The 26589-nt window shown below is 49.4% G+C and overlaps 1 protein-coding gene across 1 annotated transcript; it reads left to right on the top strand.

The window, feature by feature from the left end:
• CRLF2 (cytokine receptor like factor 2) lies at positions 1-26333 on the top strand (the record flags this gene model as incomplete). The annotated part of the gene is made up of 9 exons (XM_082681198.1): positions 1-67; positions 9815-9940; positions 15025-15127; positions 17189-17352; positions 18276-18409; positions 20336-20498; positions 21280-21385; positions 23690-23774; positions 26067-26333. The coding sequence occupies 9 exons, from the start codon at positions 1-3 to the stop codon at positions 26331-26333; spliced, it is 1215 nt and encodes a 404-aa protein (XP_082537324.1).
• Between the last annotated feature and the right edge of the window lie 256 nt (positions 26334-26589).

The raw sequence follows: 26589 nt of genomic DNA, 5'->3' as shown, positions 1-26589 counted from the left end.
ATGGAGAGAGCGCCCCGCACCCCTCAAGAGTGCGAAGGTCTGAGAGGCGCGGTGACGGCCTCGGCAGGTGCGCGGCTGTGTCGGGGGGTCTGCGTGGCCCTTCGCTCTGTGCCCTCCGGCTGCGCCCCGCCCCCAGCTCACACACCCGCGGCCTCTTTTTATCACTGGGCTGTGATAAGGTGTTTGTTGTTGGCTTCCTCTTGTGTTTCTTGTTTTTGAATCTTGTCGCGGGAGAAGGAACAAAGATAAATTTTCAGCCTTCTTGCACTTTCGATCCTGCGTCTGCTGGGCACAGGCAGCTTTAGGGTTACCCGATTTCTGACGATGCCCGGGCTCACTCCAGAGACCACCCCCCCATCACCTCAGATATCCATCCCTAACCCCAGAGACCCTCAGGCTCACCCCACATTTCTATCAGTCACCCCAGGGGTTCCCCCATTCACCCCAAATTTCCATCCCTTATCCACAGTCCCTGAGGCTTGCTGACAACTTCCAGGATGGGAGAGATGGAGCTTTTCTACGGGGAGAGGGCTGTGTGTCAGCAACTCAGCGTTAGTCTCTGCTTGAAAAATCTCGGTCTAGAGCCTGGGGTAGGGATGCTGCTGACACCCACTGTGGGTGGAAAATAAAACTATTCTCCACAAGGTGCTGAGGTCTAAGCGGAATTGAGAGACCACCACTCACTTTGCCCTCAATCCTTCTTTCCCTCCATCCCCTAAACCTTTTAAGACCTCCCTTTTCCAGGGGACCAGCAGAGCAGGGATCGAGGGGTCCCGGGACCAGAAGTGTCAGCATCCCACGGGGCAGGTTAAAAACGCAGAGCCTCAGGTCCCAGCCAGGTCCACTGCTCGGAACCTGCATCTTCCCCAGACCTCCTCTCCGCGTGATTCAGACGCACCTCACTGTTCGAGAATCTCTGCTTATCCCAAATTAGCTTTGGCATCTCCTGAATTCTGTATTTCCTGCCCAGCTTCTTTGCAGAGTTTCTCTTTCTGTGAAACCAAAGCGGAGGGTAGATTCCTGTGTCCTAGACGTGGCTGCAGAGACGCACTCTGCTGCTTCATGATCCCCGGTGGTGGAGTATTAACCGCTTACTGTGTTCCCCGAGAGGGCTGCTCTGTGGGATTTCAAGGTCCTTCCTGGGGGACAGTGAAACGCTTCTGAGATGTGGACAAAGCATTGACAGAGAATGTCAGGGACTGCTTTGTCTGCTCACTAAAAAAGAAAAATAGTAACCGGAGGAGGCAAAGCCAGAAAAATCCACGTCTCCCTTTGCCAGACACACATATTAGGTTCTTTGGATGAACACAGCTAAGCCGTGTACACACCCTTAATTGCGTTTTCCACCCGGGGTGCTTCCATGTAAATGAAATGGACGAGAGAGCTGGCAGCCCAAGTACCCGAAGCCACAGGGATGCGGGTACCAGGGCTGCAGGCGTTTTGGGTGAGGGGGCAGAAATACATCAGCAGCAAGTTCAGTGGGATTGCCCCCATTTTCCACCTGCCGTCCTATCTGAGGCACAATCTGCCTCAGATTGTGCAACGTGCAAAGGTCACGTTTTCTCCCCCAGTCTCGGGGCATCATTGCACGCCCCCCCCCCCGTTAAGGGATCAAGGGAGCACTTGATCCCAAGGTAATTTCTGCAGCCTTTCTAGGCGCTTAACTCTGGTTAATAACCGCGGCGTTTCATGGTTCATACCTGCTTAGATGCACCTGGGTCGTGGGCTCCAAGGAGCTCGAAGGAGCTTGCAGCTGCCGGGCCCTGCAAACTGTCCCAGGACCAAGCTGGGGAGGGCTGTGTGTGTGTGTTGGGGGGGGGGCGGGTAGTAGGAACACAGCCTCCCAACTTTTCCAAACCAGGAGAGCAAAAGTTTGTAGCGCCGCCCCGAGATTCCAGAAAGCCCTTTCTGAGCCCGTCGATTAAGTTCTCCGTGTGCTTCCAAAGGTTACAAAAGCGGATTTCACTAAGTCAGCCTCGGGGGGCGATCCCCTGGAGGGCTGTTTCTTGGGGTAAGATAGCCATTTTCAGGGTAAAGAATTTCGGTGTCAGGAGGCCGACACTCAGTTTACAGTTATTGCATCTTCGGCTGTAATTTCAATCACTTCTATACACGAACGTTGAAAGGCACTCCGAAGTGTGTCTCCTGATCTTTTGGAGGAAGGGCTTACGGTTTTATTTTTTTTCGTGCCCACTTATAATGCTGATAAAGAAGGCGAGAAGGCAAAGGGCCAAGACGTCTCTGTGGCCACTAGGAACCTGCCTAATGCTGACAGAGGAGTATCATGGGTGTTGGCTGCCACGTCAGGGAGAAGGAAGGACCCACATAAGGATCAAAACAACAGCGGAGGCAAGATGTGATTTCCTGGGAAAAGGAATGTTCATTTTCAGGCATTTCAGAGCATCAAACTGCTCGCTTGCCAGGGGCGGGTCCAAGCAGTGAACATGCGACAGGAAAGCAGACGTGAATTTGGAACAGAGCAAGGGAGCACAAGCAGGGGCTCATTTCGAAACGCTGACCGATTCCCAAATATCCCGGCGTCCGGGAATGAGGTCTGAAACGCTGAGGGACAGGCTGCTGGGTACGGCTCTATTGCATCTTTCCACGGACAGGCTTTGGGCTCGCTGCTCTGCATTTTCACACATGCTCCTGGCACGTGTGCCCTGACACAGAGATGCGTGTGCCCTGACACAGAGATGCGTGTGCCCTGACACAGACATGCGTGGCCACCATTGACCCCTGGCCCCTCCCATCATGGGCCAGTGAGTCAGGACCCTGGGTGGTAGGGATATTCATAGACGACACACCACTGGGCTGGCTCTTGACCACAGAGTTAGACACGGCTGTGACTGGAGAGTAGTCCACACATCCCACACACGCCCACAAAGGCATCCCCGCCCAGCTCCCTGTGGCCAATCCCGAAAGACATTTGCCACAAAAGGGAAGCAGGAGCCACGAAAAGTGGGAGTGGAACGATACCGTGGCTGGATGTGGCTTAATGTCACACAAAGCTCAGTGCCAAATAAGGGGCAATTGTGCCTCAGGCGTGACCTATAAAGTCACTTTTCCGCTGTGTTACAAACGTCAGAGACTTCAGGGTTGCCGGCTTTTCCTACTGTTGGCCCTTCCTTCCAACGTTGGGTCCTTCCTCTAAAAGAAAACTCTTTTTATATTTCAGAGGCAGAACGTATACTTGTAAAAATTTATTTTTAATTGTGATAAAAACACACAACATCAAATTTCCCATCTTAACCATTTTTACATGCACAGTTCAGGGGCACCAAGTACATTCACCTTGTGTGACCATCCCCACCGTCCGTCTCCAGAACTTGTTCATCTTCCCAAACTGAGAATCTGTCCCCATGAAACACTCAATCCCCATCACCCTCCCCCAGCTCCTGGACCCACCATCTACTTTCTCTTTTTAAATTTATTTATTTATGTTTGGCTGCGTTGGGTCTTCGTTGCTGCGCGTGGGCTTTCTCTAGCTGCGGCGAGTGGGGGCTACTCTTCCTTGCGGTGCGCGGGCTTCTCACTGCGGTGGCTTCTCTTGTTGCAGAGCATGGACTCTAGGTGTGTGGGCTTCAGTAGTTGTGGCGCGCGGGCTTCAGTAGTTGTGGTGCACGGGCTCTAGAGCACAGGCTCAGTAGTTGTGGCGCATGGGGGCTTAGTTGCTGGGATCTTCCCGGATGATTTTAACCTGAAGACAGTTGAAATTCGACAGATGCAGGGGAAAAAAAACACCTCTTCTTGGAGCTTCCCTGTCTGAACAAAAGTAGCAGTTTCTGAGAAATAGGGCTCCACAAATTTCCCTTCAGGGAGGATCTGCTCCCAGAAGGGAAAAGGTAATAAAATCCACCCCCAGCCCCTTCTCCAGGGGAGTTTATGGCCAGGAAGGAGGTGGAAAGAGCACTCATATCTGTGCACACAAACATTATCCCACATTTTCTGATCTCCTGTTCGTTCACCTGAAAACCCACTTATCTTTTCAAAAGACGTTTGTTTTCCCCTAAGTGTCCTTTCTCCACCTCCCCATAACCTGCTAAGTTAGGTACATAAACCCCAAATTCTAACCATCCCTTTGAGTTACTGATCATTGCGTTTCTCCCCCGTGTATGCACGCTGCACGTGTAACTTCTGCTTTCTTCTTCCCTCTTCGCCGATCTTCTGTCAGTTTAATTTGCAGGGGCCTAGGGAAAGAACCTAAGAGGATAGAGAAAAAAGATTTTTTTTTTTCTCCCTTCCCCTACAGTTTCACCTTCCCCCACTTGGATGTTTCCATCCCTGTAAGAGTCAATCCTCTTTCTTAGCCCAGAATCCTATAGAACCCTGTGCTCCGCCAGCGCCTGCCCCTCCTGTCCCCCTCCCTGTGATGGATTTATTCCCTTTCCCGTATTTCTGTTCAGCCATGTGAATGACCTCTGTGGAGGGTCACCCACCATCTTGAACCTGAGGGCTCATTGCCAGGACCTCAGGCTACCGAGGCGTCTAGGAGCTCATGAGAGAATGAGGCTCGTTTAACCTGGAAACCAAGGTAGCGTTGGCCATCCTCAGTTATCTGAACGGGGCGCACACAGAGATGGGTTTTCTGTGTGGTCAGAGGACAGGCTGGGTCGGGGGAACAGGTGGACTTCCTGTGCATTGCAGCCGTTCGGACACGAGATGGGATGTTCTGTCCATAACAAGCTTGCTGCCCCTACCAGACTTAGGGTGACATCTGTATGAGTTTCCTGGTACAACTGTAACAAACACCACAGATGGCAAGCAGGTTGGGGGGGATTGGCGGGGGGGGGGGGGCTTACTGTCTGACAGTTCTGGACGCCGGAAGTGCCAAATCAAAGTGTCAGCAGGGTGGGTTCCTTTTGAGGGCCATGAGGGTAAATCTTTTCAACGTCCTCTCTGTTAATTCTAGGAGCCTCGGGGGTTTCTTGGCTTGTAGATGGCCATCTTCTCCCTGTGTCTTTACATGCTCCTCCCTTTGTATGTTTGTTGGCATGCCCAAGGTCCCGTTTAGCAGGACACAAGTCATATTGGATTAGGGCCTACTCAAAATTTCATCTTAACTTGACCATCTGCAAAGACCCTATTTCCAAATAAGGTCATAGGAATAGGTTCTGGGGGTTAGAGCTTCAATATGTATTTAGGGGGAAATTCAATCCACAATAACATCTTTCAGGGACCTTGAGAACCCAGACTGGATGATTCTTCCATGATTCTACCCACCCATCTGTCCATTCATCATTCACCCTTCCAGCCAGCCAGCCAGCCATCCATTCATCCACCCATATGTTCCTCCATTTGTCCCTCTGTCAGCTTTCAGGATTATACACTTTCTGCGTGTCAGACACAGGGTGGACACCATATGCACCCGGGATGTGTAGACACAGACCAACAGAGTCCTACTAAGCCCATCATCATTGCATGACTATGCCAACACGTTACATTTAATTAGGCCTCCACTTAGCTAGTGTTGAACTCGTAATTTCATTTATGAGACTTTATCACATCACACATAAAGACCTTTTCCTTAGCCGAATTGTATTTCCTCGTTCTAGGAGAAGTCCAGGAGAACTGCTCTGGTTCCCCCATTTTTGCCCATGTCATTGGTCACTTCCTCCACCCCTTCCTGGTATTTCTGTGCAAAGCCAGGCTGGGTTTGGGGATAGGTGGGATGGAGCAGGGCAAGACAGGAGGCTGGGATGGGCTACAAAAACGTCAGCTCTTCCAAGACTCACTTGTTTATGAAGGGAACGTTACTCAGCAGAGGCAGGCCCTTGTACTCAACGTTGTAACTCTCTGGCCAAGAACACACCATGCAATTAAGAAGTGAGTTTTCTTTGGCTTGTGGTATAAGTAAGCATTGTGCACTGGTCCATGCTCTACACCGATGGTGTCTGCTGGCCCATCCTCAGACAGAGCTGTTAACGTAACCACATGCGGACAAGGCATCCTTCTCCCAGATCCAGATGCGTAGGCCCCCTGAGTTCCACTCACGCCCCCTCCGAAGCCAATCCCTCCGTTTCCAAGGTTCTGGATCAGTACAGCTGCCCATCTTCAAATCTCTCCTCAAACAAATGAAATAGCAAAGAGCTTCCCACATGGTTCTGTGCTGTAAAAATGCCGCTGTGCTACGTTCATCGCTCCCAGGCCTCTGCTGTCTGCTGAGCGGGGAAACCCTTCCGTCATGCAATAGTTCTCAATACACAGTAAACCCCGACACGCTTTCACTGAGATTAAAGATTGCTTTCGCTGAGAGCAAAGCACGCAGCTCACGGCTTTCAGCTGCCCCCCCCCCCCCAACCCGTGCCTTTTTGACATTACATCCAGCAGCGCCGGGCAGATTCAGGAACAGACCAGTGCCAGAGTAGAGGTGAGAGGTCGTGTCACGCTGCACATTCTGACACGATTCGGTGTGGCAGAAGCTGGACATTTAAGGCTGGTGGAACCAACACTGTGGTTCATTATCATTGCTGCGAACCCATCATATCTTGACTTCATGTAAGAAAGAGCTGTCTTTTATGGAAATCACGTGGAACCTGATCAGACAGAGATCGCTATTGCGGAGAAATCTGGATGGGTGTGAATTCTTTCCAGCTCCTCCCAAGGGGGTTCGTTGTCGCTTGAGTCTGGGCTGGCCCGTGGCTTGCTTTGGCCAATCAAAGACAGCGGAAGTGACCGGACCTTGTGGAATGTTCCATGCAGTCAAGTCTTCCGGTCAGGGAAGGGACCAGTCAGGCTGTCAGCTACTACTCAGTCCAGAGGCCAGGTGTGTGAGCAAAGCTTCTAGAACATTCCCACTCAATCAGTCCTCCCGCTGACGATGGATCCAGCCGACACTGAAGCTTCTGAGCATCTGAGTCCCAACCAGTCTGTGAATCGGGAGACACGACAAGCTGCTGTCCATGGGTGCCTCTGAGCTTTGGGGTGTTTGGGGCTACAGCCACAGGTCACCCAAATCGTTCCCACACGCAGGGGGAGTGGGCAGAACAGAAGAAAGCACAGGAACACTGACGTTTCCAGCTCCATTCACACCCACGTCTTATAACCTCCCTCCTCTTTGCTTTTCTCGCTGCTGACTCACCCTGCACCTCTGATACGGAGAAGAGCGCACGGCACAGTACCCGTTTGTGGCTTTGAGCGCAGAGGGCGGACAGTGGGAAGGAGACGGCGTGCGGTTTGATGTGTCATCTCCACGAGACATGGCCGTGGCCTCCGAGATTCACGTGCAGTTTGTTTCCATTCTGGAATCCAGAAGGGAGGGGACGGCTCGCCTGCCCATTTTCTCCCCCCCCCCCCCCGCCCCGCCCCGCCCAGGTTTATGCGCCCGCGAAGGGCAGGACCAGAGAACACAAAACCTTCCCGCGCAGTTCACCGAGGTAGCACAACCCCGGCCATCATGCTTTTCCCACCGGGTCACCCTTCTCGGAGCGGTCCAGCGTCTCAGAGCCGTAAAACATGGGGGGGACAGCCTGTCACAGTTTTCCAGGGAGTGCGAGAGAGCACCGCGGCTTCCGAGCCTCTCTTTGTGCCTCTTGGGTCCTCCCGAAGGGCAAACACTCTTTCACGTCATTGACCCGGGGAGCTGTGAGAACCCATCTTCGGGGACCACTCATCTCTGTTCCCATAAAATCCTAATCTCACAGGATCCCCATCCCTACTGCAGAAGCACCACGGTGAGGCTTGGCTTTCTTCTCCGACCTCAGAGTGGCCTCCCAGGCCTTTTCTCCCCGTGTGGTCTGCCTGAGTATTTCCTTTTGTAGGTAAAATTTCTGAAATGAACAGTTCCTTCAGGGCAAGGTCTGCTCTGGAAAAGAGCTAGAAGCTCTAGCTGCCCTGGATGGCGGGAAGGAGGGAGCAGTGGGGGGAGATGAAGGGATAAGGGGCCCCCCCACCAAAGGGAAGCTGGGGGATGCCTGGAGCCCTTTGGCTGTCCTGGCTGGGGGCGGGGGGATGGGGGGAGGGGAGCTCCTGGCACCTGGTGGGTGGAGACCAGGGAAGCTGCTCCGCCCCCACAGGGCCCAGGATGCCTCACATCAGAGCGTCGCCCAGCCCCGATGTCAGGAGTGCTGAGGCTGAGAAGCCCTGAGCTAGCATGAGAGGCTTTCTATCAATTATCTATCATCTATCATCTATCTATCTATCTATCATCTACCCACCATCTATCTCACTATCATCTATCTACTTATCTATCATCAATCTGTCATCAAGGTACATGAGTATATATGCATGTCTGTGTCTGTCAATCTATCATCTATCACACTAAGGTGTCCACGTCGTAATCCCTGGGTAGTAGACAGACTAATGTCCCCGAAGATGTCCACGTCCTAATTCCTGGCAACTGCAAATATGTCACCTGACAGGACAAAAGACCTTTTGCAGGGCTTCCCTGGTGGCACGGTGGTTGAGAGTCCGCCTGCCGATGCAGGGGACACAGGTTCGTGCCCCGGTCCGGAAGGATCCCACATGCCGCGGAGTGGCTGGGCCCGTGAGCCATGGCCGCTGAGCCTGCGCGTCCGGAGCCTGTGCTCCGCGACGGGAGAGGCCACAACAGTGAGAGGCCCGCGTACCGCAAAAAAAAAAAAAAAAAAAAAGACCTTTTGCTGATGTGATTCAGAATCTGGAGATGGGGACTTCCGCGGTGGTCCAGTGGTTAAGACTCTGTGCTTTCACTGCAGGGGGCCTGGGTTCAATCCCTGGTCAGGGAACTAAGATCCTGCGAGCCGCCACGGCACGGCCAAAAAAAAGAATCTGGAAATGGAAAGAGTGTCCTGAGTTATCCAGGTGGGCACAAGGGCCCTTACTTGCAAGAAGGAAGCAGAAGGTTCAGAGTCAGAGAAGCAGAGGTTGGTGTCACGTGGGGACATGAGCTGAGGAAGGTGGGCGCCTCTAGAAGCTGGAAAGGCAAGAAGACGGATTCTCCCCGGAGCCTCCGGAAGGAGCCAGCCCTGCCCACACCTGGATTTCAGCCCAGGGACAGCAGTGTTGGACCTCTGACCTCCAGAAGGATGCCCACGGTGGAAGCACCCCTGATCTGGCGCCAGGAAGACCCGAGTCTCAGCCTGCCCTGCAATACGCCACTGGAAGTCATTCGGCCGCTGTCTGCTTCTGGGAAACTGAGTTCTTAACTCTACAATGGAGCAATTGGTGTTTACTCTGCCCATCTCCCGCTGCCCACAGATTCTGTCAGTGCATATCTGTGAAGCGGCTTTGTAGTTTTGACATGATTTTACAAGCACAGTTATCACGGTGGGTGTTATGTTGCGTTAGAGTCACCCACTCCCAGGGGCACATTTGGAGGCAGACATGGGGGCCATAAACTGGCCACTGGGGATCAATCCAGGCTTGCTTCTGTGGGAAAAAGCCCACCTACAAATCTCCCTGGTAACATCTGGGAAACGATTCTCCTTGGGATTCTGCACGTCCCCAAACTTTGTCCTTTATGGATACCATGCTGTCCCCTGCTTGCTTGAGGCCATTGGGAGGGGGACCAAGCGTCCCTGCTTCTGGGTGAGCAGCCAGGAAGCCTCAGCAAGACGAGGGCTGCAGGACCGCGCTTGGACCTCGACCTCCAAACGCAGGATTCTCACAACCCAGCAGAGGGTGAGAATCCTGGGTGCAGATCATATCTGATACTGTTTCAAGTGAGATGTATCCGGCGGGGCTGCAAAAGTGCTCGGCGGGGCTGAAAGAATGATCCTGCACTTTTTTTTTTTGAGAAGAGTCATCTTTTAAAATAAAGCATGGCTGTTTCCTGTAGTCATTTCCCGAGTTTCTTTTCCACATTTTAAAGACGGGGTGACCTGTGTACGATGAGCTGAGGCGCTGACCTTCTGCTCACTGCTTTCTCCTCCTTCAAGCATGAGGCGTATCCTTCTGCCCTGGGCAGCCTCAGCTCTCTTCCTGCTGGGACATCTGATGGCTTCAGAAGAAACGGAGCTGAGTAAGTCAACGCTGGCGAACGTAGCCATTTGTCTGCCTGAAATGCCCTTTCTTTGAACATCTCAGCTCTCTTCTTTTTATGGTGTCTTTTGCAACTGCAGTGTTTTCTTTGTCAAAGTGACAAGGGCTTACACAGGTTCCTGAGTCTCGGGCAAAGCTCCATTTGCCTGTTGCAAAGGACCCACTCTTTTTTTTTTTAATTATTTTTTAAAATTAATTAATTCATTTATTTATGGCTATGTTGGGTCTTCGTTTCTGTGCGAGGGCTTTCTCTAGTTGTGGCAAGCGGGGGCCACTCTTCATCGCAGTGGGTGAGCCTCTCACTATCGCGGCCTCTCTTGTTGCGGAGCGCAGCCTCAGTAGTTGTGGCTCACGGGCCCAGTTGCTCCGCGGCATGTGGGATCCTCCCAGACCAGGGCTCGAACCCGTGTCCCCTGCATCGGCAGGTGGAATCTCAACCACTGCGCCACCAGGGAAGCCCCAGGACCCACTCTTGACTGAGCTCAGGATTAGGTCTGAAGGGAAAAGAATCAATAGAAGAGCTCTTGTCTGCAGAACTGAGAATCTGGGCTGCTTTGCTGTTCTGTCTGCCTCCAAAGAGGTGAAAGGCTTTTGTCTGAATTAACATTTCCCTTCCCGTGGTGAGATCATGCCGCCACAGTGCCCCCAAGAAAGACAAGAGCCTCCCCAGTCACCCGTTGTCCGCGGGTCACCCTTGAATCCCATCCCACGGCTGGCCGCGCCTTCTGAGAACGATGATCAGCGTCACCTTTGCCCTCTGTCCGCAGAGCCTGGTTCCTGGGGCTTTTCCAGAGAATTGTTTCCAGGCTGCATGATCACCTTACAAGCTTTGTCAAAAGGCAGCAACAGGAGGGGGCGGACGGGAGGTATCTGGTCCCCTCTTGCACTAGACAGCTTCGATTTGCTTTCCAGCTCAAGGGAGGCCCGGATGGGAGCAGGTGGTGGCACGTTCGTGACATGTAGCTTCTGAACTGTCCCCAGACATCACCCCGTGCTTGACCGTCCACGTCCGAGCTGGCCTCTCGCCTACCTGGTTTGGAAGGGTCCCTAGGGGCCTTCTTTGCTGCAGCCCCGGGGTTGCAAACTGGGTATCAAGTGGACACAGTGAGGAGGGTGAGAGAGCCTGGGTGTGGGGTGTCCCCAGGGCTGGCACCCACATGATTCCCTAGCTCTGTGTGATGCCCGGTGCTCTGTTTCCACGTGGCCGAACCGAGGACTCCATCTGCCAGCGACAGAAGGCAGAGGGAGGAGAGATTTGGCTGCGATCGGAGCTCCCTGTGGTCACAGATTCCTTGAGACCCATAGCTTCCTTCTGACAGCCCCCCTCTACCTGCCACCACTGCGCACGTGGAGTTTGAGTGAAGAAAGAGCCCTTTAGACCAGTTCTAGATTCTGACCCACTTGAAGCACATCCGTGGGCAGAAGTAGGGGTTAAGGTCGTGGATGCACAGAGGGTCCCACCCGAGGCGGTTCTCATCCCTCTGTGAAGCCGGGCTCACTCAGAACCTTTGTAGGAACTTCCTGGAAAATGCAGAACTTGCTTGACGAAAGGCCTTTGTGGTTTGCCTGCTTTTCTTTTGCCCGAGGTCATCACAGGTGTGTGAACACCTGCGGTCCCACTGGGCACAGTCTTAGAAAAGCCTCGCCCCATCCCACCCGAGGTCCCGGAGCTGCGCAGGGAGGTCCCTCCCGGGCCATTTCCATGCCGTCGATCCATTTTGAACCAACAGATTCAGACTTCACGACTCCATTGGGGATTCAGATCATATTTCCACATAAGGCTACTGTGTTTCTGTTGGGGCTAGTGATAATACGCCTTTGCCCCGAACACGCCTAACCCTCGTGAACGCTTGTGAACCGGCGTCAAAAGAAGCACGAGGAAATCGACACCCAGAGACACCCCCCCACCCCCACCCTTGCCTTGGTGCAGACAACCTTTGTCACCAGGGCTGTCCTGGTACACTTTGCCATTTACACCTTCATCTCTTAAAATTTCCGAATAAGTTCATAATATCCCATAAAATCAGCACACACTTTCTAAGCAACAACGGGTCCTGCTGGCCCTGAGCTCTCTCCGTTCGGGAGCCGACATTCAGGTGGGAACAGTGAAGTCACAGGAATGAGATGGTATCTCTCAGGGGCAATGGTGCCACCAGGATGGTTAACCACCGATGGCCCAGGTTGGCGGTAATTTCTGGAGAGATGGAGGTGTTTCTGATGGTACTGGAGAAATAGAATCAAAACTGGCATTTCTCGCCAACCCAGAATTCTTCTAGACCAAGGTAGAGATAAGAGAGACACGGTTTCCTGACTGAACAAGCATTGAACAAGCCTGCGCTCTGATGCACATGCCTTTTGAGAAAGAGGTTGACAGGACACAAACCCTCTTCTAGAGCAAGGTGGACACCAGCCACTGCACCCGCATTCTCAAACGGGAGGACGTCCCGGCACCATTTGTAACCATAATTCTTCCTAAACTCACCTTCCAGGTGGAGGGACCACCTGGGTCAGATCACTGGCTTTCTCCAAGGGAAAAATGAACTCCTGTCTTTATGACTGAAGGTGCTTTTACGACCTGGAGCCAGACTCTTAGCCCCTCACGGAAATGGGGCTCCACACCGTTCATGTTTGCTCTTCAAGGAGTTGGCTCCCTTGAGAAGGTTGTGCCTAGGTCCCGAATCTGGAAAAAGCTCACTAACTTCGAAAAGTCTCTACATATATTTCAGAGGGATGAAGAAAAAACGTACACATTTTATTTATTTATTTTTAATATATTATGAGGGCTTCCCTGGTGGCGCAGTGGTTGAGAGTCCGCCTGCCGATGCAGGGGACACGGGTTCGTGCCCCGGTCCAGCAAGATCCCACAGGCCACGGAGCGGCTGGGCCCGTGAGCCATGGCCACTGAGCCTGCGCGTCCAGAGCCTGTGCTCCGCAACGGGAGAGGCCAGAACAGTGAGAGGTCCGCGTACGGCAAAAAAACAAAACAAAACAAAAAACATATATATACATATATATATATACACATATATATATATGTGTATATATATATATATATATACATATATATGTGTGTATATATATATATATATATATATATATGTATATATATATATATATATATACATAATGAGTTTTGGGACTGCCCTGGTGGCGCAGTGGTTAAGAACCCACCTGCCAGTGCAGGGCACACGGATTTGAGCCCTGGTCCAGGAGGATCCCACATGCCGTGGAGCAACTAAGCCCGTGTGCCACAACTACTGAAGCCTGTGTCCCTAGAGCCCGTGCTCCGCAGCAAGAGAAGTCACCACAGTGAGAAGCCCGTGCACTGGAATCCAGTGTAGCCGCCACTCGCCGCAACTAGAGAAGCCCGCGTGCAGCTACGATGACCCAACGCAGCCAATAAATAAATAAAACAAATAAATAAATAAATTTATAAAAAATATATATTATGAGTTTTAAAATTGAGATAGAGTTGATTTATAATATTATATATGTTTCAGGTATACAACATAGGGATTCATAATTTTTTAAAAATTATACTCCATGTAGAGTTATTATGAAATATTGGCTATATCCCCTGTGTTATACAATATATCCTTGTAGCTTATTTATTTTCTATGTAATAGTTTGTACCTCTTAATCCTCTACCCCTATCTTGCCACTCGCCCCCTTCCCTCTCCCCACTTGTAACCGCTAGTTTGTTTTTGTATCTGTGAGTCTGCTTCTGTTTTGTTACATTCACTAGTTTGTGTCATATTTTAGATCCCACATTTAAGTGATATCATGTGATATTTGTCTTTCTCTGGCTTACTTCACTCAGTATGATCAGCTCTAGGTCCATCCATGTTGCTGCCAATGGCATTATTTCCTTCTTTTTTATGGCTGAGTGGTATTCCACTGTACATATGCACCACATCTTCTTTGTCCATTCCTCTGTTGATGGACGTTTAAGTTGCTTCCATGTTTTGGCTATTGCAAGTAGTGCTGCTATGAACATTGGCGTGCATGTGTCTTTTCAAATTAGAGTTTTTGTTTTTTTGCGATAAATGCCCAGGAGTGGAATCACTGGTTTCTATGGCAGCTCTATTTTTATCTTTTAGAGAAACTGCCGTAGTGTTTTCCACAGTGGCTGCACCAATTTGCATCCCTACCAACAGTGTACCAGGGCTTCCTTTTCTCCACACCCTCACCAACATTTATTATTTGTGGTCTTTTTGATGATGGCCATTCTGACAGGTGTGGAGCCTAAGTAGCGTGTAAAGCAAACATTGAAGGACTCACTTGACCTTGAGCTTTTCCTCGACTCGTCATGTGTGGTGTTCTGAGTAAGACAGTGACTTTGGTGGATGGGGGACAGTGTCCAGTTCCTCTCTGTGTGCCCACAAAACATGGTGCCTCTGGACACACAGTCAGCACTCACCGTTTACTCTTCACACTAACCGGTAATCATTACCTCTTGCCAACGAGAGAAGAAAGTCCGCTGTAATCTTGCACTGACTGTTGTCTCTCAAAGTGATTGAGTTTTCTCACCGACCTTCATAGATCCTGCAGTCTTACTGACATAAGTCATGACCGGTTTGTTTGTGAGAATCTTGGTTTTCTCTGTCCCTTTAAAGCACTCTATCATTCTTGTATTATAAGTATGAAACACGTAACAGACTCTGGACACATAGTAAGAATATAAAATATCTTGTTGATAATTACAGATAGATGACATAGGTAACAGATAGATGATGACAAGATAGATGATAGGTAGATAGACGATATAGATGTTAGATACATAAATAGATAGTAGATAAATAATAGCTAGATGATGATGGATAGATACATAGATAGATAATAGAGATAGATAATAGAGGTAGATAGATAGATGGATAGATAGATATAGATATCATGTTGAAATGATAATATTCTGGATATATAGGGTTAAATAAAATATATCATCAAATTTTTTTAAAAAGCACTATATCATTCTTATAACATGAGTGCTGACATCATTTTACAAATTTCAAGCTCTTTCCAGCATCGCCTCGAAGTCTACTCTATGTGTGTCTTTTTACCCAGGAGAAACATTGCAGCTTCAAATCATCAACTTCAATTTCGAAACTGTGAAGGTTACATGGAACGCGAGTGAATACCCCGGGACTAATTTGACATTCCTCCAAAAGTAAGTGCCCTGAGGAAGGGAAAACCATGCCCATGGCTAAAATATTTCCTCTTCTAAGATGTCAACAGCTGGGAGGCCCAGGACGCGAGCGTGTGAAGGATCAGAAGGTGCAAGTGTGCATGTGTGTGCTCTCTAGCTCTCAGGCCTCACCACAGCTGTAGCCACAGCTTCCAGACCTTCTAACGGAGTGATGACTGACTCATGCTCGAAACCACCTAGATTCTTTTTTTTTTAAATAGATATTTGATTATATCTTTTTTCTTTTTTTTAATGAATGAATTAATTTATGTTTGGCTGCGTTGGGTCTTCCTTGCTGCGCACAGGCTTCCTCTAGTTGCGGCGAGCAGGGGCTACTCTTTGTTGCGGTGCGCGGGCTTCTCATTGCGGTGGCTTCTCTTGTTGCAGAGCACGGGCTCTAGGCATGTGGGCTTCAGTAGTTGTGGTTCGCGGGCTCTAGAGCGCAGGCTCAGTAGTTGTGGCGCACGGGCTTAGTTGCTCCGGGGCATGTGGGATCTTCCCGGACCAGGGCTCGAACCCGTGTCCCCTGCATTGGTAGGCAGATTCTTAACCACAAGGGAAGTCCCGCATCCATTTCTTTAATCATAAAGGAGATAATTCTTCGTCTCATCACTGCTTGGGTTTGAGATCTTAAGGATGGAGTATAAGCTGGTCTCACACTCAGTCCTATAGGCTTCTTCTTAATATTGCAGGGAAGCCTCAAAGATAAACCCAATCTTGGGACATCCCTATTAAAAATGTCTCCTGGAAGAGATAGTTAGGGAGTTTGGGATTGACATGTACACACTGCTACATTTAAAAAGGATAACCAGGGACTTCCCTGGTGGCGCAGTGGTTAAGAATCCGCCTGCCAATGCAGGGGACACGGGTTTGAGCCCTGGTCCAGGAAGATCCCACATGCCCCGGAGCAACTAAGCCTGTGCGCCACAACTACTGAGCCTGCGCTCTAGAGCCCGCGAGCCACAATTACTGAGCTCGTGAGCCGCAACTACTGAAGCCCACGTGCCTAGAGCCCGTGCTCCACAACAAGAGAAGCCACTGCAATGAGAAGCCCGCACACCGCAACGAAGAGTAGCCCCCGCTCACCGCAACTAGAGAAAAGCCCACGCGCAGCAACAAAGACCCAGTGCAGCCAAAAGTAAATAAATAAATTTTATCTTTAAAAAAATGATAACCAACAAGGACCTACTGTATAATACAGGGAAGTCTGCTCAATGTTATGTGGCAGCCTGGATGGGAGGGGAGACTGGATACATGTATATGCGTGGCTGATTCACTTTGCTGTGCACCTGAAGCTATCACAACACTGTTAATCAGCTCTACTCCAATAGAAAATAAAAATGCCTCTTTGAGTCAAGGGCTGGGTTACTCTGCAGGTCAATTACTTTCCTAGGGCTGCCGCAACAAAGTACCCAAAACTGGGCAGCTTAAAACAAGGAAAATTCATCCTCCCCCATCCTGGAGACCAGATGTCTGAGGTCAAGGTGTCCCAGGACCGCGCTCCCTCCTGAGGCTCCAGGGGAGGCTCCTTCCTGCCCCTTCCAGCTTCCGGGGGCTCCAGGCGTCCCTGGGCTTGTGGCTGCATCCCTCCCGTCTCTGCCTCTGTCTTCCCGGGGCTTCTCCTCTGTGTCTGTGTCTCTCGTCTTCTGTCTCTTAGAAGGACCCTGTCATGGGGTGTAGGGCCACCATCATCCAGGAGGACCTCATCTCAGACCCCTCACTTCATCACCTCTGCAAAGATCCTATTTCCTAATGAGGTCCTGTTCCCAGGTTCCGGGGTTAGTATCGATACGTAGGCATGCCATTTGGAGGGCCACAATTCGAGCCCTACAAGATCCATTCAAGGGGGGTAAACATTTGAGAGAGGGGTACTTTTCTGTTTCGACAGGTCTTGCTGTAGTTTTGTAAGGGGAGGGGGTCATTGAAGCGAGTGACGTGGTACCCAATCTGAGTCAGTGACAGAGTCATGGAGCGAAGGAACGGCCCTTAAGTTGTTATTTTTAAGATGCTACATAGCTGAATTTTTCTCCTTTTAAATCACAGGTTAAGCAGCAATGAGGCCTACAGACCGTGCTCCAAGTACACCCTTCAACAAGGTTACACTGCCGGGTGCCTCTTGGAAGTAGAGAAAGATGAAGTTGTATATTTTTCCATCAGGAATGGAACACACCCTCTTCTCAGCAAGAGTCTGTGGATCAGCAGTTACCGTACGTGCTTTAGTACCTTGAGGGTTGACTGTCCATGTTGGATTAGGATACATCGTACAAAGGTAGTGAAACCCTCTCTCCAAAGATTCATGTTTTGGTCTGGATTTCTGTGAGGCAGAGTTTCTTTTTTTCCCCCCCTGTTTTGAGGGATGGGATGTCACAGGTCCATCTCAGAATCCCATGAGAGCTATGGACCCCCTCCTGAAAACAACCCCTCATAGACATTGTATAAGTCTCCTCGGGCTGCCATAAAAAATGATCAGAAATTGGGTTGCTTAAAGTAAACATTATCTTCCAGTTCTGGACACCAGAAATTCTACAGTCGAGATGTGGGTGGGGTTGGTTCCTTCTGGAAGTTCTGAGGGAGAATCTGTCCAAGCCTCTCCCAATTCTTGGGAGCTGCTCGTAACCTTGGGCGTCCCTGGGCTTGGGGCCGCCTCCTCCCGTCTCTGCATCCGTCTTCATGTGGCTTCTCCTCTGTGTCTGTGTCTCTTCTCTTCTGATAAGGATGCCAGTCATACTGGATTAGGGTTCACGCTACTCCAGGATGACCTCATCTTATCTTAAACAATTACACCTGTAATGATCCTCTTCCCAAAGATTCTGAGGTGCTAGGGTCCAGGACTTCAAAGTGTCTTTTTCTGGTGGGACACAATTCATCCCATAACAGATACAGAAAAGATTTTCAAGCAATTTCAGAGAGCTCTTTCCACGAGACACCTAAGGGTCCTTGGAGAGCTAGCTAAAAATTCTATTTTTAATGTACTAAAGACAAGGAAACCCCACATCTCATAAGGTATCAGAGGAAGGATTGGAACAGTCAGAGGAAAGTGAATCCAAGCCCAGCTACCACTGTAATTTCAGAGATGTGGAATGTTTATCTTGGCAGAGGCGTTAGTCATTGTGCTATTTCTCCTTCTTAGTGAAACCCAGATCCCTGAGTGATCTGAGCTTCCAGTGGCATCAGGGAGCAGTGACAGTGACTTGCTCTGACCTGTGGTACAAAGATCTCGTGTATGAAATCCAGCACAAGAGCACCTTTGACGCCGAGTGGCAGGTGAGGGCAGGGACGTCTTCTCGGGCCAGGTGTACGTAAGTATCCCCAAGATGCGAACAGTGGAGAAGCTGGAGAGACACAGAGACAAAGATACTGAGATTGATTTTAAGGACTTGGTCATGTGATTGTGGAGCCCAGTGTATGTGACAGAAGCAGGGGGCACTCATCCAAAAAGGGAGAAGACGGACAAATGGCTGGAATCAGTAGAATAGAATCACTACTCATCAAAGAAATACACATTAAAATAGAGGGATACTTGGCTTCCCTGGTGGCGCAGTGGTTAAGAATCCGCCTGCCAATGCAGGGAATATGGGATCGAGCCCAGGTCAGGGAAGATCCCACGTGCCATGGAGCAACTAAGCCCGGGAGCCACAACTACTGAGCCCACGTGCCGCATCTACTGAAGCCCACGTGCCTAGAGCCCGTGCTCCGCAACAAGAGAAGCCACCGCAATGAGAAGCCCGCCCACCACAACAAAGAGTAGCCCCCACTCACCGCAACTAGAGGAAGCCCGTGCGTAGCAACGAAGACCCAACACAGCCAAAAATAAATAATATAAATAAATTAAAATTAAAAAAAAATAGAGGGATACTGGAGTTCTCCTAAATAGCTGATCATAAAATGTGATCATTTTTAATGATGTTGAACACCAGGAAACTTTAAGACCTCCGTCCTTGTTGTGATCAATTAATTCCCTTTGCAGAAATCAATCCTCAGGGAATAATTCAAAATGTGGATGAGGCTGTATACACGAAGACGTCTATCGAAGCATTATCTACAATAAATACATGGACTTAGGGACCACCTATGTGGCATACAGCAGGTGAATAGTCAAACAAATTATGGTGCATTTATAATAAAATATTTAAGAGCCATCAAAAGGTATTTTGAAGAATATTTAGTGATAAGAAGCAATGTGTACATTAAATATTGTGTTCAATGAATACCGTACCCCCGGAAGGAGAGAAATGATATCAATTTGTTAATGGTGATTGTATTTTGGAGCTAGGATAAAGACGGGTTTTAAGTGTCTTATTTTGCCTTTGTGTGTGTGTATGTGTGTGTGTGTGTGTGTGTGTGTGTGTGTGTGTGTGTGTGTTTTCTAAAGTCTCAAATGTAAGCATGCATTACTTTTCTTTCTTTTTAAATTAATTAATTAATTTATTTTGGGGCTGTGTTGGGTCTTTGTTGCTGCGTGCGGGGTTTCTCTAGTTGCGGCGAGCGGAGGCTACTCTTTGTTGCGGTGCACGGGCTTCTCATTGCGGTGGCTTCTCTTGTTGCGGAGCATGGGCTCTAGGCGCACGGGTTTCAGTAGTTGTGGCACGTGGGCTCAGTAGTTGTGGCTTGCGGGCTCTAGAGCGCAGGCTCAGTAGCTGTGGCGCACGGGCTTAGTTGCTCCGTGGCATGTGGGATCTTCCCAGACCAGGGCTCGAACCCATGTCCCCTGCATTGGCAGGCGGATTCTTAACCACTGTGCCACCAGGGAAGCCACAGCATACATTACTTTTATATTCATAAAAAAAGTTACTTGGGAAATATAGCCAATATTTTATAATAACTGTAAATGAAGTCTAACCCTTAAAAATTGTGAACCACTATATTGTACACCCGTAACATATAATACTGTACAGCAACTATACTTCTATTTTAAAAAATTACTTTTTTTTTTAAAAGAAAGAACTTAGTAATTCTTCAAAAGCGTCTGTCATCATGTTTGTCATAACGAATTTTTTTTCCTTTTTGGAGGGAGGTGTAGAGGTGCTGCCACATTTGTTTTTGCTGCTGTTTGGAGGATAAATATCTGGGCAGAGAGAGGAAGTGAAACAAGAGAGGGAAATCCTGCAAGAGGGAATCTTGTGTGAATCCCTGGTAGAAGATGAAAAGTCTGGGTCAATCATGGGTCATCGTGTCTGTTTTTCCCTCTAGTCCAAGGAGGCAAAAACCTGCAATGTCACGCTCGACAGTTTGGATGATGAGAAGTGTTATTTCTTTCGGGCCAGAGTGAAAACGCTGGAGTCCAGCTACGGCTCTGACACATACCCAAGTGACTGGTCAGAGGTGATACGCCAGCAGAGGGGCAAGCTAACAGGTAATGTCACACAGCATCGCTGCACAACATGGTCCAGCACCCTACGTTGGGGGGAGGGTGGAATGGGGCACCTGAAAACACGGATGACCCCAAGTCCTGCTCCAGAGGTCACGGTGGAAGAATTCCTCTTCTAGATTCCATCATTATTGGACTAATTTTCATTTTTATTTCATAGCAAGAATAATGTGTCATTTATGAATGTGGTTCCATGGATATAGATACAGATGCATAGAGAGATCTATAGATAAATAGGTGATAGATGGATAGATTGATAGATGATAGATGATGATAGATAGATGACAGATATAAATAGGTGATAGATAGATGACATATATAGATAGATAGACATAGATGGATGATAGGTGATAGATAGCTAGATAGATGGATAGGTAAGTAGACAGATATATATCGTAGATAGATAAGTAGATAGGCAGGTAGGTAAATAGATAGATGATAGATGATAGATAGATAGATGATAGACAGATAGGTAGATAGATGATAGATAGATAGATAGATGATATAGATATGGATAGACCAAAGAAAGCCCTGATATCCTCAAATACCCCTGGCAGTGAGTTAAATATACACTCCCTCCTTCCTGATGTTTGCCTGTCCAGTGTCACCATCTCTCTTTCCAGGACATTTCACACCAAAATCAAGATTTGCTGACCCTGACATTTACAGAGGAAAAAACAATGTGGGTGGCTGGGTTTGGAGTGTGATCTAGTATTATGTTGAAATTATCTTGATAACTTACAGCCCTCATTCTGTTTTGCTTTAGATTTGTGCCAGGAAAAGAGCCTTTTCCCAAATTTTATTTTATTTGCTGGCATGGTCACCTTCCTGATAGCCTCCCTTCTCCTTCTGCCTTTATGGAAACTACGGAGGTAAGGATGACCCTGACAGAATCCTCAGACACATGGGCTTTGGTTCCAATATGTCCCTGAACTGGGGGGGAAAAAAAGAATTGTCTGATATGATTATTTAGCTGAATATCACTTTCTCTATAATACACACTTTGCCAGTGGTATATGACAAGAAAATTGAGAGGGAAATAATGCCAAAGGTGCAGAGATATCTGCAGAATTCATTGACAAATATTCTCTTGGAGACAGTAGGATATAAGAATGCTCATTCCTATGAGAGCGTTACCTTGCTTCAAACACACGCCCCATTGAGCTGTGTCCTCCTGTCATGTTACAATGACAGGTACTTAAAACACTTTTAATTTTTATTGAGATTTATTAAATGAGACAATTTGGTGAGTGAGGTGAGAAGAACTGGACAAGAAGAAAGCTTGTCTGCTTTGTAAATCCATTTACAGATACAGCAAAACAATATTCTTTGAGACCATAGAAAGCATTTCAAAAATATGATATTAAATATTTCTCCCCATTAACCTTCCGTGCAATAATTTAACAACCGCTATTTCCATCTTTCTTTAAACGTACTTGTGCCCGGGCCTTTTACTTCTTGATGATGTTTGAAGGCACTGATGCCCAGGGCCGTGGGTGCCATCTTTGTTTCTTAGGATGAGGTTTCCATAGCAACGACTGGAGTGATGCATAGAGAAACGTGGACCGCCATTCTGGACAACTCAGGCTGGGACTGAGCTAGGCTAAGTTAGACAAGTTCAAGGACGTCCCGTCATGGTTGGATACAGCTTCTCTTGATTCTTGCAAATCGCCCCATTTTTTCTTCAGTCTGCTCTTCTCTCTTTGACCAGCTCAAACAGATGCCTGCAATATGGTTCTCTGCAAGGGAGTAGATGAAGCAATCAGATAAGCGTGTTGACAGGTGACATGTCTGATGTTTTTAATACAAAACTGAAATCATCCCTGAGGGAATCTGAGGGGTACACTTCTTGGAAAAAACTAACACTTGTCCTGTCTTCAAGGAAGTCCCTGTTCACGACGAGTGGTGAAATCAACTATTATTTTCCTGGGGTTGCCATAACAAAGCACCCCAGACGGGGGGGGGGGCTCAAACAACAGACGTTTATTTCTCCCAGTACTGGAGGCTTGAATCTGAGGTCCAGGTGCGGGCAGGGCTGGTTCCTCCTGAGGCTTCTCTCTCCTGGGTGTGTAGACGGCCCTCTCCTCTCTGTGTCCTCACACGGTTGTCCCTCTCTGTGCATCTGTGTACTAATCTCCTCTTCTTTTAAGGACACCAGTCACACAGGGTTAGCATCTTATTAGATGAAAACCTCTTAGGTTCTGTAACTGGGGGCCTGCGAATTAAACTGACCAAAGACAGAGTAACGTAAGAAAATGCATGTTTCTTTACTGATGTAATGTTCTTAAGCATGTGGAGATTCGTAGAAAGGAAGTGAACACCTAACAAGGCAGTTAATTCGGGGGCTTCTGTACCATTTTAACAAAAGGTGATAATTTGTGGAGAAGTGGAAAAGGAAGACAAATGAAAAGGGAGTTTGAATGTGGGTAACTAGTGGGAGGGTGACTAAGAAATGTGTGGGGGAAACTACAGGCAGATAAACGTTGTCTGTGTGGAAGCATCTTGGTGCCTCTCAGTGACTCGTCCATTTCCAGGTAAAGGGGGGGGGCACCTTTACAAATGGAATTTTTTTTTTTTTTGTAAAGAGGGAAATTTGTGGTCTGCTTTTAGGTGGGTGGGGGAGGGCAGAGGGCTTCTCCTACCTCTGCTGTTTCTCAAGTGCCTTCACCTCCAAATACACAATATCCCCAAGTGGCATATTTTGGGGTGGTGTATCCAGTTCACATTCATACCCCATGTCTATGACCTCATTTCACCTTAATTACCTCCTAAGAAGTACGACCTCCAGATACGGTCAGATTGAGGGGTTAGGGTTTCAAGTTATGAATTTGGGGAGGTGGGGACACAATTCAGTCCACAGTGTCAACAGAAGTAGTGATTCCTGGGTAATAAGAATTGCTCTTTGGCAGAGACGGGCTCCACGCCCCTAATATCACATTCTTGGTGAGGGCTTCTCGTGGATGCTGGGAGCAGGGTACCTGCGAGGGTAGGAGCGGGGCACATGTTTTGAAATTGGGGTCGCAGTTCCGCCAAGGTGTGCAGCCTCTGGGGTCACAGTCTGCAGCCATCCCGGGCCCCTCATGGCGGGGCGGTGGGTGGGGTCTGTCCGCCTGGACGTCCACAGCCCTGCTCAGGGGCGCCAGCCTGTCTGACCAGACCCTCCATGTCCATTTCAGGGTTAAGAAGGTTCTCATGCCCAGCGTGCCGGATCCCAGATTCACCTTCTCGGGGCTCTTTGAGTCTCACCAAGGTAACTTCCAGGTAAGCGTCATGTCCTTGGGCCTGAGAAACAGGCTTGCTTTGTGCCGTCCTGCTACCCCCCTGTGCACCACGTAAAATCCCGCTTCTATTCCAGCAGCCTCTTTAAATGCCTGGGAGCCCTTTTGCATTTGAAAGCAGCAGCACGTTCTTTTCTCTTTGGGTCAGAGAGAGCAGATCCAAGGGCCTCCGAGGGTGGCTTCTCTTGAAATCAGCCCCGGAGATCAGTGGCCCCCACTACGGGATTTTCCAGCCTAATCACTTTCTGATCTTATCAGGAAGTTGTGTTCTTAATCTGTTCTCTCTGCAGAGCTGACAACAAAACCTACACTTCCTTTTTCAAACTTTATGGTTGTTGTTTCATTCACACGACAAATGCTTAAGGAGTTGGGAGGAATGAGACGGAGGGAATCAGCACCGCGTCCCCAGGAGATTGCCAGCAGTGGACACTCAGGCGTAGACTTTACGGGACCATGGGATCAGAGTTATGCCAGTTCCCTGCGGCTGCCACAAACGGCGGGGTTCAAAACATCACACATTCATCCTCCCCCATCCTGGAGACCAGATGTCTGAGGTCCAGGTGTCCCAGGGCCGCGCTCCCTCCAGAGGCTCCAGGGGAGGGTCCTTTCTGCCCCTTCCAGCTTCTGGGGGCTCCAGGCGTCCCTGAGCTTGTGGCCGCCTCCCTCCCGTCTCTGCCTTTGTCTTGGGGCTTCTCCTCTGTGTCTGTGTCTCTCCTCTTCTGTCTCTTAGAAGGACCCTGTCATTGGATGTAGGGCCACCCTCCTCCAGGAGGACCTCGTCTCAGACCCTTCACTTCATCACATCTGCAAGGACCCTATTTCCAAATAAAGTCCCATTCCCAGGTTCTGAGGGTTAGCACTGGGGCATATCTTTATTTTGGAAGGGATGCACTATTTAACCTTCCAGAGGAGCAAGAAGGTGAATTTTAAAACTACTTATAGGTGTAGGAGAGGGAAAGAAATGGAAAGAAAACCCACAAAAACATGCCTCTATCCTGCTAAGTTCTGTCCCTGATACCTGCAAATTAAATGGACCAAAAAAAAAAAAAAAGATTAAGAAGAGAAAAGGTTTATTTTGTATGCACATGAAAACAAGTGAAAACAAAGGGTGATAGAGTGTGGAGGAGACACCAAGTAAAAGAAAAGGGGTTGGGGACTTGGGGGTGGCAGGCAAGATATGAGAAGGTGACTAGGAAATGCATGAGAAATAAGGGTTCTTTAGTAAGATTTTATGCGGACTCAAGTTCTCCCAGGTGCTAAGTGTTGTCTCTGGAGTTGGAAGGGTCAGGGTGACCTTTTACAAACGTACATTTCCTTGCCAAAAGGGACAGTTACGCCCTGCTTCTAGGGAGGATAAACGGAGAGCAAAGAATCCTCTCTGCAGCGGTGCATTCTCCATTGCCTGCAGCTGAAAAAGCGGCATATTTAGGGGTGTCCCAGTTCCTTTCAAGGGAGAAGAGAGGGGGTTACAGCAGAGGTTAGGGGGAAACCTGAAGCTTTTCAATACTTGGGGCTAGAAGAAGGGGGTGGGGGAGGCTGGGCCGGGGAAGGGAGATGCTATAGGGAACAGAGGAGTCACCCGGTGGAATACGGTCCCCTGGAGCACCGTATTCCAGATGTGCTCCCAGCCAGCATCAGGAAATCCCAGGGCACCTGTTAGGATTCAGCATCTGGGCCCCCTGGACCTGCTGAGTGACAGTCCTCCTTCTGAAAAGTCACTCCCATCTCAGAGAACATACCTGCGGGGTGGGGGCGCGGGGAGGAATCTGTGTTTCCTGTTTTGGGTTCCGGAAAAGCCCCTCAGGCGGTCCTCATGTGTGAGGAGTGACCACAGGCCAGCCGCTTTGAGGCTGATGACAAAAGGCAGGTCTGGGGCTTCCCTGGTGGCGCAGTGGTTGAGAGTCCGCCTGCCGATGGAGGGGACACGGATCCGTGCCCCGGTCCGGGAAGATCCCACGTGCCGCGGAGCGGCTGGGCCCGTGAGCCATGGCCGCTGAGCCTGCGCGTCCGGAGCCTGTGCTCCGCAACGGGAGAGGCCGCAGCAGTGAGAAGCCCGCGTACCGCAAAAAAAAAAAAAAAAAAAAAAAAAAAAAAAAAAAAAAAAGGCGGGTCTGAAACCACAAGCTCTATGCCAAGATACTAAACATGAGAGCTTTTTTGTTCTGCTGGGGGTGGCATCACCTCCGGAGGGAGGCTGCCAGGGTCCCGGGGATGCACGGGCCCCGAGGGGAGGGGTTTGCCGCACGGAGCCTGAGTCAGTGTTTCATCCTGGCAGGAGTGGATCAAGGACACGCAGAACGTGGCTCATGTGAATAAGATGGAAGACGGGGAGTGGGAGTCTCTCCCGGAAGAGGCCGTGGTGGTCCAGCTGGCCGAGATGCCCAAGACAGTGGTGACGAGCCCTGTGTACCGGCAGACAGCGGAGGAAGAGGCCACCGGGGAGCCCGGCCAGCTCCCTCGCCAGCCCCCCCAGGGCGGCGAGGTGGTCTCTCTCGGGGATGTTACGTTTGTGATGAGTGACAACTCATACGTGATGTTCTGAGGGGGTGCAAACTCAAAAGCCAACATCAAAATCTACGTTAACATTGTAGGAACCCAGGACAGCATCTCGGGGCTAAAAACCGCTGTGAAGGGAACTCCCCAGAACCGAGGATGCTGGTGTCTGGGGTCACCCAACATCCCACCCATCTAACCAATGCATCCCATGCATGTCGATATCCAAGGGCTTGAAGGCGGATTCCCTATAGGCGGCAGACCGTTGGTTGGGCTTGTTCTTGCTGTCACCTGGCACATTGTCA

This window comes from Grampus griseus (genome assembly GCF_964374135.1).
Source record: "Grampus griseus genome assembly, chromosome: X".
In the NCBI taxonomy this organism is placed as follows: Eukaryota; Metazoa; Chordata; class Mammalia; order Artiodactyla; family Delphinidae; genus Grampus; species Grampus griseus.
This window is presented reverse-complemented; position numbering and strand designations above follow the sequence as displayed.